The 11,758-nt window shown below is 35.9% G+C and overlaps 2 protein-coding genes across 2 annotated transcripts in view; one reads left to right on the top strand and one right to left on the bottom strand.

Moving 5' to 3' along the window:
* LOC109843735 (mediator of RNA polymerase II transcription subunit 7a-like) overlaps positions 1-1,448 on the bottom strand; it is a 3,807-nt gene extending 2,359 nt beyond the window's left edge. Inside the window, exons 1-4 of the mRNA XM_020412692.1 lie at positions 1,249-1,448; positions 1,078-1,147; positions 494-660; positions 335-408 (exon numbers count right to left, since the gene is read on the bottom strand). Coding sequence (XP_020268281.1) covers positions 335-408; positions 494-660; positions 1,078-1,147; positions 1,249-1,395 — 458 coding nt within the window. The 5' untranslated portion in view covers positions 1,396-1,448. The remainder of the gene's footprint in view (positions 1-334; positions 409-493; positions 661-1,077; positions 1,148-1,248) is intronic.
* The window catches only part of LOC109842815 (expansin-A8-like), a 1,068-nt gene continuing 586 nt past the window's right edge, over positions 11,277-11,758 (top strand). The window contains 3 exon segments of the mRNA XM_020411712.1: positions 11,277-11,405; positions 11,570-11,756; position 11,758. The exon segment at position 11,758 is cut by the window's right edge and continues 92 nt beyond it. Of these exon segments, the coding sequence (XP_020267301.1) occupies positions 11,303-11,405; positions 11,570-11,756; position 11,758 (291 nt within the window). The 5' untranslated portion in view covers positions 11,277-11,302.

Here is an 11,758-nt window from a genome sequence, read left to right as displayed (position 1 = left end):
TATATATATATATATATTATAATAATAATAATAATAATAAACCATTAGATGGTAAATGGGGTCCTAAATCACGTAGATAAACTGGTGTATGCTTAACTGTCTGTTTTTTTAATAATGATTCCCAGTAAGTTTCTAAGGATTTAAACTTGCAATAATGAACTACGTCACCTTCTAAGTAACATCATCACTCATCTTATATAAAGATACCTTTTAGAGCAAGTACTACTTTACGTTGTAGCTGCCAAGCAGTTTTAATTCGTTCTCCATTGTCAATGAATTCAGTAAATCATCTACTGCTACTGAAAATAACTGTCAGACAAGTTAGAAAATACACCGTTTTATGTCTTCCACTGCTTCCTTGCGGCGTTGAATCTGGCTTTCAAGTATGTGAATGAGTGTCGCTCTAGCCTTCAAGAAAATGTAGAACCAATATTGTCAATAGAAGTCTTTATAATTTCGATTATCTGAAAGTTAAAAGTTATATGTCTATTACCTGGTGAGGTCGCAACGAATTGAGGAGATGGTGCAAGTTCTTGAAAATAAGAGAAATCTCTTCAACTCTTCGTGCATATTGTGATGGTCTCTCTACTAGAACATCAGCAAGCTCCAAGATATGCAGCTGGAGCTCTCTATTAAGTGCCCTCAGCTCTTTCTTAAAATCTGCATAAAAAACATCAATATCAAAAATGCTCTCAAGTGCAAACCAATTATATTCCAAAGTAAATTCCCTGATTTATGGTACATCAATAATAAGCATTCACAAAAACTACATAAACTATATGCTAAGAATAATGCCCAAATCTTCAGTAGAGCAGTCACATACACACAAAATTCATAAAGATTTCAACTTTCTGAATCCTAGGGCATTCTTTTTCCTAGCTCAAATTACAAAATTTACTAGAAATATGTAAACTATGCCCAACTACCAGAAATAATGCCCAAACCTTCACTATAGCAGTGACATACAAAATTCATAAAGATTTCAACTTCATTAATCCTATCACATCTCTTTTCCCATCACATCTCAAATTTAGTACAATTTCAAGAAAGAAGAACAATTTAGGGGAGTAGGGTTACCAATAGTAGGGCCTTTTGGGTACAATTGGCGAACTCCCTGATCCTCCAAGCTCGGAAGCACTACATCCGTCTGCAAACAAACAAAATTTGGTAAAAAAAAGGAGAGAAATTGAAAATTTTGAAAACCCTAAAAGCGAAATTTGGGAAAATTTCGTATAACCAATAGATTACAGTGTAAGTGGCGCCAAAGAGAGGGTAAGCGCCGTCGACTGGGGGCGGAGGATCGGGGGCAGAGCTCGGATCTTGAAGATAGTCCTTGTAAAGGCGGTAATAAGGCGGCGGTGGCGGGTACGATGATGACGTCGTCGCCGTCGCCATTTTCTTCGTCGATGTCTGCAGTACAAAATTTTGAAGGGCAAAGAGGGGGCTAAAGTTAATTAATGAAGATTTTGGGCCTGGACGGGTGCACCTCAAATTAGGTGTGCATTCGGTGGGGATACAGTTCGGATATGACAATTATCATATTTATATCTGCTTTTTGAACACCTCAGAGTCTGAGGTTGCATTCGGTTCAGATAAGGTTCGGATATGACACTTATCGTATTCACATCTGTTTTTTGAAAACGGATACGGACACAGTTCGTATATTTATCGGTAAGAAAAAAAGCATTATCATATACACACTAAATGGAAGCGGATACAGTCCGGATATTAGAGAATCAGGTACGGATATTAATCGAATATTTGGGAAATCATATCATATCATACTTTCTTTAAAAGTACGAGTTCGAGAAAATCTTTCCGTAGTCAATATTACCCTTGATTATTTTAAATATTTCATTTAAATTTTAATCTATTATAATCATAATGATATCACATCCTAATCCTATGTGAACTATTTACATGTCAATAATTTAAAGATTAATATGGTATATATGAAGTATAGAAAAAAAACCAAAAAGTTTTAAAAATTACACAAAACACCCTTAAAAGTTTAAAATCATACAAAACATCTAGACGTTTCAATACTTAAAACAACAAACATGAAACCCTCAATATTTTAAAAACTATAAAAACACCATCAAAAGTTCAAATAATGAAAAAGCATTCTAAAATTTTGAAATTTTAAAACTTGCGAACAACAAAGATGAATTCAAGTAATTACCATCAAGCACTAAAAAATTAAAATATGTAAAAAAATAACCTCAAAGTTATAAAAATTACAAAAAATCCTTCGAAAACTAAAAACATAGAAAATCCTAAAATTTAAACTTATAACCAATACATATTAAATCTCAAAATTATCAACAGACCGCTAAAAATTAAATTTTGCAACAAACAATCCAAAGTTTCAATAATTGCAAAAATAACCTCAAAATTCAGAGTTGCAAGAAATATTTTGACATTTGAAAACTTACCATCAGCACATGAAATATGAAAACTACAATCACCCAAATTAAAATTAATTTTTTTTAAATACTCTTAAAGTATCAAAATTTGTAAAACACACCCTTGAAGATTCAAAATCACGAAAGAACAACTAAAATTTCAAAACTTAGCCAAAAAAGAAGTTGTTTTGATATTCTTGCATTGAGATATGTAAATTTAAATTTTAATTTAAGGTTTTACTATCCTTTTTCCACTAAACAGCTGCTTATATACGCTTACTTCGGCATCTAAAAGTAATCTAATTTTATCGAAAAAGATAAAGGTGGAGAAAGATTGATAATGTCTCTTAAAAAAAACAGAAGGAACGAAAGGTACTATTTTCTGAATATTTTATAGAATAAGTTTTGTGAGTAGATTAGGAACCTTTACATTGGATTTTAATAAACTTTTTTTAATACTTTTATGTGCTTATGTGGATGCTTTCATTATATAAAAGTGTACTAGAGTTAGCATTAATTATTTGTTTATGATTTATTTTTAAAGTCTATCAAGGATTAGGAACAAACTCCATATTACCTTTTGTGTCATTTTAGCCCACTTTTAACCAATCATCTTGTCTGATTAGGTTTAATTATTTATTTTCCTTTTAGAACGCTATTTTTTAAAGTGTTTTTCACTTTTGCAATGTTATACTTTCTCAAGCCAAACTTGGTTTCATGTCGGTCTCAATGACATAATAATTTAAATTGATTTCGGATTACATTTATTCTCTGTTAATTCAATTGTCAATATGAAAATTAAAATTGGGTGTGGTTCATTTAAACAAACATTGAAGCAAATTAAATAATCATAATGCTAAAGTTTAGAGATATAAGTAAGCAAAAACCATCAAAGTGGAACTGAGGAACAAGTTTTTAGTAAGGATGTAAACCACATATACTTAATCATGGCATTTAACCACGTGCATTGCACGTGCATAAAACCTAGTGGATATCAATAATATATGACAAAAGATATATATGATTTTAATAATTCACAAATAGAATATAACTAAAAATTAATATACTTGCAAGCAAAAAAAATCCAGAACATTGCTACATAGATTCAAATAGATATTAGCAGGAAAGTTGGATAAAAAATAAAAAATATTGAACACTATAACTAAAATGTGATAACCAACAATTACTATAGTTATCATATAACACTCTAGATTGTATACATAAATGGTTAGTTAGGTAACCAAACTGGGTAAAGTCCAAAGAGCCCATTAGGATTGTAATGAGGAAAAGAAATCAACAACATGACACAAAAAGCAAAGAAAAGAAGAAAATATAATGATATGATGGCCGACTCAATGGGGGGTTTGGCAGTGGGTTCTTCGTTAGAAGCTTGAACTAATGGATTAGACGACATGATTCTAATACCTATTCAATTAAATTTATAAACTTAACCAAACAAAAAATATAATGATACAAATTACAATCATGAAAAAAAACAGGCAACTGAAAACAACTAGGGCTAATAAATTAGGGATTTTTGTTAAACAAATTAGGGCTTTTGACTTTAGTTAACAAAGGGCTAGAAATTAGGGTTTTTATCAAACAAAAAAATTAGAGTATCAAAAAATTAGGGTTTTGAGTTCACCTTAGCGATATACAAAATTGAGGAGAAGAATTTTTGTGAGGATCGAGACCCTCGGTTGATCCTCAAGCTGCTATTTATGGCCATGGTTACAACTGCCAGGTCTTGAGAACAGGAAATAAGAGAAGAATTAAGACAGTAAAGGGAGAGGAGTTGAAAGAGAGTAGAAAGAGAGAAGAATAGAACTCAGAATTTAGGAGAAGAAGAGAACCCAATTTCATTCATAATCATTTCAATGTACATTCTCTCCTTTATATCTTCGCTCAAAAACACAGAAACAGGAAACGTGCACAAAACGTGCACGAGCTTATTTAACAGACACACAGTATTAACTATTTGTAACCAATCGTTAGTTGTTTAACACAAAAAACGTGCACAAAACGTACATTCTCTCCTTTATATCTTCGCTCAAAAACACAGAAACAGGAAACGTGCACAAAACGTGCACGAGCTTATTTAACAGACACACAGTATTAACTGTTTGTAACCAACTGTTAGCTGTTTGTAACCAACTTAACAGACTCCTAAGCATTTATTGCATAACAGTCCTCCATGTCTTTTTCATGTCCAGTCCATCCTCTTCCAGCTGCAGCTCACCCATCACCTAGCAATTCCGTTCCTGGCAATTCCCTTCCCCTTAATTTTGACCTTGCCTCAAGGTCAAATGTAGGAAATCTTTTAATGAGATCCCAATAAGGTTCCCAAGTAGAATCTAAAGTAGACCTTTGCTTCCATTTAACTAGAACCTGAGACACCAATCTTTTCCCATGGGCTATCTGCCTCTTGTCTAAGATCTGCTCTGGTTCATCAACTAGTTATGTAACATAGCTAGGAGGATTATTTTGCAGTACAACACTAGAACCTAACTTCTTCTTCAGTTGGGATACATAAAAAACAGGATGAATCTGTGCATGGTTAGGAAGAGCCAATCTATAAGCAACTTCACCAATTTTTTCCAAAATCTGGTATGTACCATAATATTTAGGAGAAAGCTTATGTGTTTTGTAAGATGAAACACTCAATTGCCTGTAAGCCTGAAGCTTAAGATATACCCAATCTCCCACATCAAAACTCCTATAGCTTCTATGCTTGTCAGCAAACCTCTTTGATTGTTCAGCAGCCTTTGTCAAACTGTCCTTGAGGAGTTGTAGAGATATATCCCTGGAAAGAAGAGCTGTATCTATAGATTCCACCTTACAACTTCTGGGGACATAGGAGAGCAAGGATGGAGGAGGTCGACCATACACTGTCTCAAATGGTGTAGTATTAGTAGATACCTTCCATGTAGTGTTATACCAAAACTCAGCAAGTGGCAACCATTTGCACCACTCCTTTGGTTTGTGGCAACAAAAACACCTCAAATAGCATTCCAGATTTTTATTGGTTATTTCACTTTGGCCATCAGTTTGAGGGTGATATGCAGAACTAAATTTAAGCTGGCTCCCCTGCAATCTAAAAAGTTCCCTTCAAAACAAACTGGTAAATAGGGGATCTCTATCACTGACTATGGATTTAGGCATTCCATGGAGTTTAAAGACCCCCTCAAAGAATACCTGAGCCACAGACTGTGCAGTGTAAGGATGTGTTAAGGAAAAGAAATGAACATACTTTGATAATCTGTCCACCACCACCAATATCACTGATTGTGTACCACATTTTGGCAGTTTTGTGATGAAATCCATTGACAAATCCTCCCAAATTTTCTCTGGAATGGGTAGTGGTTGTAATAGTCCTGGGGATGCAACATTCTCTCCCTTGGCTCTTTGACATGTATCACAAGCTTGGGCATGTAACTGCACATCTCTTTTCATCCCCTTCCAATAAAAAAACTCTTCTCAACCTATGCAAAGTCCTGTGAATTCCAGAATGCCCTGCAGTAGGACTGTCATGATGTTCTTTCAATAAAGAGATCTTCAATCTTTTAGCATTAGGGCTGATTAAAATTTTGCCTTTATAGTAGTGAATACCCTCCTTCCTGGTATAATCCTCAGTGTTCAATTGTCCTTGCTGTAATTTCTCATCCAATTCCCTGAAAAATCATCCTCAGAACACATATCTCTAATACCCTTCAACCAATATCTACTGACAGTGGATATGGCTAAAATTTCTGCACTGTCTTCATAAATTCTGGATAACCCATCTGCAGCTTTGTTCAATCTTCCTGGTTTGTACTCTATAGTGTAGTCATAGCCATGTAGTTTTGCAAGCCACTTGTTTTGGATTCCTGTATGAATCCTTTGCTCTAAAATATATTTAAGACTTTGGTGATCAGTCCTAATCACAAAGCTTCTTCCAAGCAAATATTGTTACCACCTTTTAGTAGAAATGATTATAGCCAGCAACTCTTTCTCATAAGTTGATATTGTAGCATTTTTCCCTTTCAGTGCAAAACTAAAATAGGCTATAGGCTTCTCTCTTTGCATCAACACAGCCCCAACCCCAGTTCCAGATGCATCACACTCTATTACAAATGCTATATTGAAATCAGGCATAGCTAGTACTGGAGAATTGGTTAATGCTCCCTTCAAAGATTTAAAAGCAAATTCAGCATTTGTATTCCAAACAAAATTACCCTTCTTTAACAGTTGTGTTAGGGGCTGAGCTATTGTTCCAAATCCCTTGATAAACTTCCTGTAGTACCCTGCCAGACCTAGGAACCCTCTCAGCCCTTTGAGTGATTGAGGCAGTGGCCATTCAATGATAGCTTGAATTTTTTTAGGGTCTACACCAACACCTTCTTGTGAAATAATATGGCTCAAGTATTCTACTTGCCTTTGTCCAAAACTACATTTAGACATCTTGGCAACCAATTGATGGTTCTTCATGATTTGAAAAATCTGTTTCAAATGTAATAAATGATCCTGCCACTCCTTGCTATACACCAGGATTCATCAAAGAAAACCACCACAGATTTTCTGAGCAAATTCTTGAAAATAGTGTTCATAAGAGCCTAAAATGTTGAAGGGGCATTGGTGAGACCAAAGGGCATAACCAAGAACTCATAATGCCCACTATGAGTTCTAAAAGCAGTTTTTTGAATATCTGATTCATACATCCTAATTTGGTGATATCCAGACTTTAAATCCAGTTTGGTAAAAAACTGAGTTCCATGTAGCTCATCAAGTAACTCATCAATGACTGGAATAGGAAACTTGTCCTTAATAGTAGCTTTGTTCAAGGACCTATAGTCTATACAGATCCTCCAACTGCCATCTGATTTTTTTACCATGACTACAGGTGAAGAAAAAGGGCTATTACTAGGCCTAATAACTCCTTTTTGTAACAACTCTTCAATTTGTTTTTCAATTTCTTCCTTCAGGAAATGTGCATGCTTGTAGGGCCTGATACAAACTGGTTTAGTTCTAGTTTCAAGTGGAATCATGTGGTCTATTTCTCTAGCAGGAGGAAGGTGAGGCAATTCTTGAAAAATCACTTCAAACTCTTGTATTAATTTGTGCATTTCCACAGGTAATTCTTTCTCTTTGCTTCCCAAAATTGATTCCTGTAGACTTACACTTCACAAGTGAATCAAAAATCCTTCTTCTTGTTCTCTAAATGATTTGGCAATGCTTTTTCCATCAACTAATTGCATCTCCCCTGGAACTAATCCCTGTAATGTTCTTTTAATTCCATCACAGAGGAAGGTCACCTGTAATTTTTGGAAGTTTAAGATGATATCTTCTAATGTCTTCATCCAATCTGCCCCTAATACAATTTGACTCTCATCCATAAGCATCACTAATAGGTTCACCTTGATGTCTACCCCTTGACAATCTAGCAAAACTTCTTGGCACACTCCTGCTCCTTTGATTAATTCTCCACTTGCCACCAGTACATCAAAGTTGTTGTATTCTGTCACTGTTAATCCAAGTTTCTTGACCAACTTAGAATTAATAAAGTTATGAGTGGAACCAGAATCTATCAAAATGCTAATGGCCTGATTCTTGTAGTAACCAACTACTCTGATGGTATGGGAAGCTGTTATTACACTGAGAGCCTGCACAGAAATAGATGGAGCTCCTTTCACTAAGCTTTCAGCCAGTTCTATTGCTACTTGGTCTGCTTCATCCTCTGAATTATTATTTGCATCTTCCTCCATCTCCCCTGTCATGATACCCTCCAAGATGAATAAGCGCTTATCCTTACATTGGTGACCCCTGTGCCATTTTTCATCACAAGTAAACCATATATTTTGACTCCTTCTTCTTTGAATCTCTTCAGGAGTAAGCTTCTTTACCTGTGATGATGATCTATGTTTTTCTTGTACAGAAATTTCATTAGAGGGACGAGTTGAAGGACTCTCTTGATTAAAGACATTCCAATTGCCTCTAACTTTCTTTTCATTTCTTTGTTTATCCTCAAATAGCTTGGCCAAGGATACTGCCCCTTTCAAAGAAGAAGGCATGGCAGCAGCTACTTCATACCTCAATTCATCCTTCAACCCCCCTATAAATTTTCCCAATATGTGTCTTTTAGAGGGTTGATCATCCAACAGGCTCAAAGTATGTTCAAATTTTCCCAAGTATTCCCTAACAGTGGATGTTTGTTTCATAGTAGAAAATGTATCATAGGGTCTAAGGAGTTCACTAGGTCCAAACCTTGTGATGATTTCTTCTTTGAAAACTTCCCAGTGGTTATAGTAGTCAAGATTTTTTGAGTACCACCTAAACCATTGTAGTGCTTCATCCCTCAAATAAAAAGAACAGACCTTAACCCATTCATCCTCCTTGATGTCATAGTAATCAAATATTTGCTCAATTTGATCTAACCAAGACACCACATTCTCAGATCCAGAGAGAGATGGAAAATCCAATCTGAGTGATTTCGGTTGAACTAATTTCTGATTACTAAAGAATGAATTCTTTTGAGACAAGAAATTACCATGGCTTTGAGTTGAGGGAAATTCACCAGAAAAATCAAACCTCCTCTGTGTTTGATGATCATTCTCATGAATTTGGTCCATGTTGCCTGAACCAAGAATCCCACGCTCATTCCTTGATCCGGAACCCTTGATTCCTTGATCATTCCTTACTCCATTGCTTGATGATTCAAGAATTCCACGATCGTCTCTTGATCCTGAGCCCAAGATTCTTTGACCGTTCCTCACTCCAGTATCTGATGTTTCCTTGGAATCTTTGAGCTCTTGCAATTGAGAAGATATTGCCTTTAATTGCGTCATGAGTTCTTGATTGATGAGTCACTGTTGAGCGAGAGATTCATCTATACGAGCCATCTAATTGAGGAGCCCCTGTTGAATGAGGGTCTCCTCCCTACGAGCTCCTTGTCGAGTCCCCTCGTCACTTGAAGCTATCTCACGATCGCCCATGGAATCTTCAGCTCCCGCCTCTAACTCCAATTGCTCTGATACCAATTTTGAGGATCGAGACCCTCGGTTGATCCTGAAGCTGCTATTTCTGGCCATGGTTACAACTGCCAGGTCTTGAGAACAGGAAATAAGAGAAGAATTGAGACAGTAAAGGGAGAGGAGTTGAAAGAGAGAAGAAAGAGAGAAGAATAGAACTCAGAATTTAGGAGAAGAAGAGAACCCAATTTTATTCATAATCATTTCAATGTACATTCTCTCCTTTATATCTTCGCTCAAAAACATAGAAACAGGAAACATGCACAAAATGTGCACGAGCTTATTTAACAGACACACAATATTAACTGTTTGTAACCAACTGTTAGCTGTTTGTAACCAACATAACAGGCTCCTAAGCATTTATTGCATAACAGTCCTCCGTGTCTTCTTCATGTCCAGTCCCTCCTCTTCCAGCTGCAGCTCACCCATCACCTGGAAATTCCGTTCCTGACAATTTTCGGAGAAAAATAGGAGGTTGGCGTTGGTGGTGGTCGATGAAGAAGAGGCGGATGCGGGCATGGAAATTTTCTACCTCAGACCCAGGGCCCTGGAATTTTCTAAAAGGCTTATTTCGATATTAGTCCCTGAAATCTTTCATGTTTCAATAATAGCCCCCGAAATCTAATAGTCCTCTTGAAGCTAGTCCCTTTGGTTAGTAGTTGTTTGGTCTAGTGCGGAGCATTCGTTTTATTCCAGAATGAAAGTTGATCCAGCCTAGTTTCAATCAAGCTATCCTTATCATGTCGGATTAGAAGTTCAATATCTATTATCCGCATTCATTTCATTTCGGATGCAGTTACGAGTCGAGTCTGAATAATATTACTCTATAAGTTCTCATTTCGGATGCAGTTACTAATGTCTCTAAGTACTTTAGGCCTTGTATATTCCTTCTTTAAACAACACATGGATAAATCTAAGTCAACTATATATAGAGGCATATGCATCATGCTCGGAATTGATTATACCGTTCCCTCTATATAGTCTAGCATGGGTCATAAAAAATCTGAGAAATATTCGAAACAAATTATTATGGCTAATATCAATTTAATTTTTATTTCGGAGGCAAGGAAGTTTTTAACTTGCTAAATAGGCACAGAAAAGTTTTTTTTCCCCTCAGATAAATAGTACTCCTCTCCAACTAGTAAAACAAGCGATCATCATGATACGTTCTGATCAGATCATTGAACTTTAACCAGAGTATATCATTGATAAACAAAATATTATAAGAAACATCCTCATTAATCAATAAGTCATACAGATATATATGACACAATATCAAGATATTCTTCCAAAAAAAGAAAAAAAATTCATGACAGAAAATTCTCATCACCATCCTCCTCCATGTGCAATATCCACAAAAGTCATAACAACTCTTGACACCTCCCATATATTCTACATTTAATTATAATAATTATAGTGATTGTCATACCAACCTCAAGTATGCAACCTCTAATTTCAGCACATATCCCTTACATTTTGTTTGAGTAACACATTGACAATTATTCTGGCCTTGTTTCTACACGCAAAGGCATGTTACTTACAATTAACAATCAAATAGTCCAGTCGATGATTTCGTATTTATTAATAGAGTAGCTGATGATTTTGTATTAATTAACAGAGTTTGAATACTTCAAACATTTCTGCATTCTGAGAGTACTGATCATGTACTTGTTATCCACTAATTGTGGCAATGTGAACCAAAAACATTCCCCTCACCTCCAATCACTGAAATTCTCAAAGCTATAATTGTAATCTTTTTGTATGTTAGTAGTCCACTAATGAAATGATTAAACTAAGTTGGTTATGTCATTATAAATAGAGAAGATGAGGAGAACCATTGACACAGAAAAAGAGCTAAGGATGGCTAATTTCAGAACTAGAGGTGCACTTCTCATGTTTCTGGCATTGCTTATCTCCACGCTCAGACGCTCATCGGCAGTCTGGGCTCCTGCGACCGCTACCTTTTATGGCGGAAGTGATGCATCAGGCACAATGGGTAAGTAATTCACCTTACAAGTGTACTCGAAACCTTTGATCATTGTTAGGAAAAGAAATAATGTTTGTTCATCTTCATAGTAGAATGCTTGTGATGTCCTATATGTACGGATTAGCCTTTGTACAGGAAACAACAACTCAAACAAAGAAAATTTTGGTATGCAGGTGGAGCTTGCGGATATGGAAACCTATACAGCGATGGATATGGCACTAAAAATGCGGCACTGAGCACTGCTCTGTTCAACAGTGGGGCAACCTGCGGGGCGTGCTATCAGATTGTGTGCGATGGCACGAAAGCGCCGCAATGGTGCAAGAGGGGGCTCGTAACAATCACAGCCACAAATTTCTGCCCAC

Source organism: Asparagus officinalis, chromosome 5 (genome assembly GCF_001876935.1).
Source record: "Asparagus officinalis chromosome 5, Aspof.V1, whole genome shotgun sequence".
Lineage (NCBI taxonomy): Eukaryota > Viridiplantae > Streptophyta > Magnoliopsida > Asparagales > Asparagaceae > Asparagus > Asparagus officinalis.
This window is presented reverse-complemented; position numbering and strand designations above follow the sequence as displayed.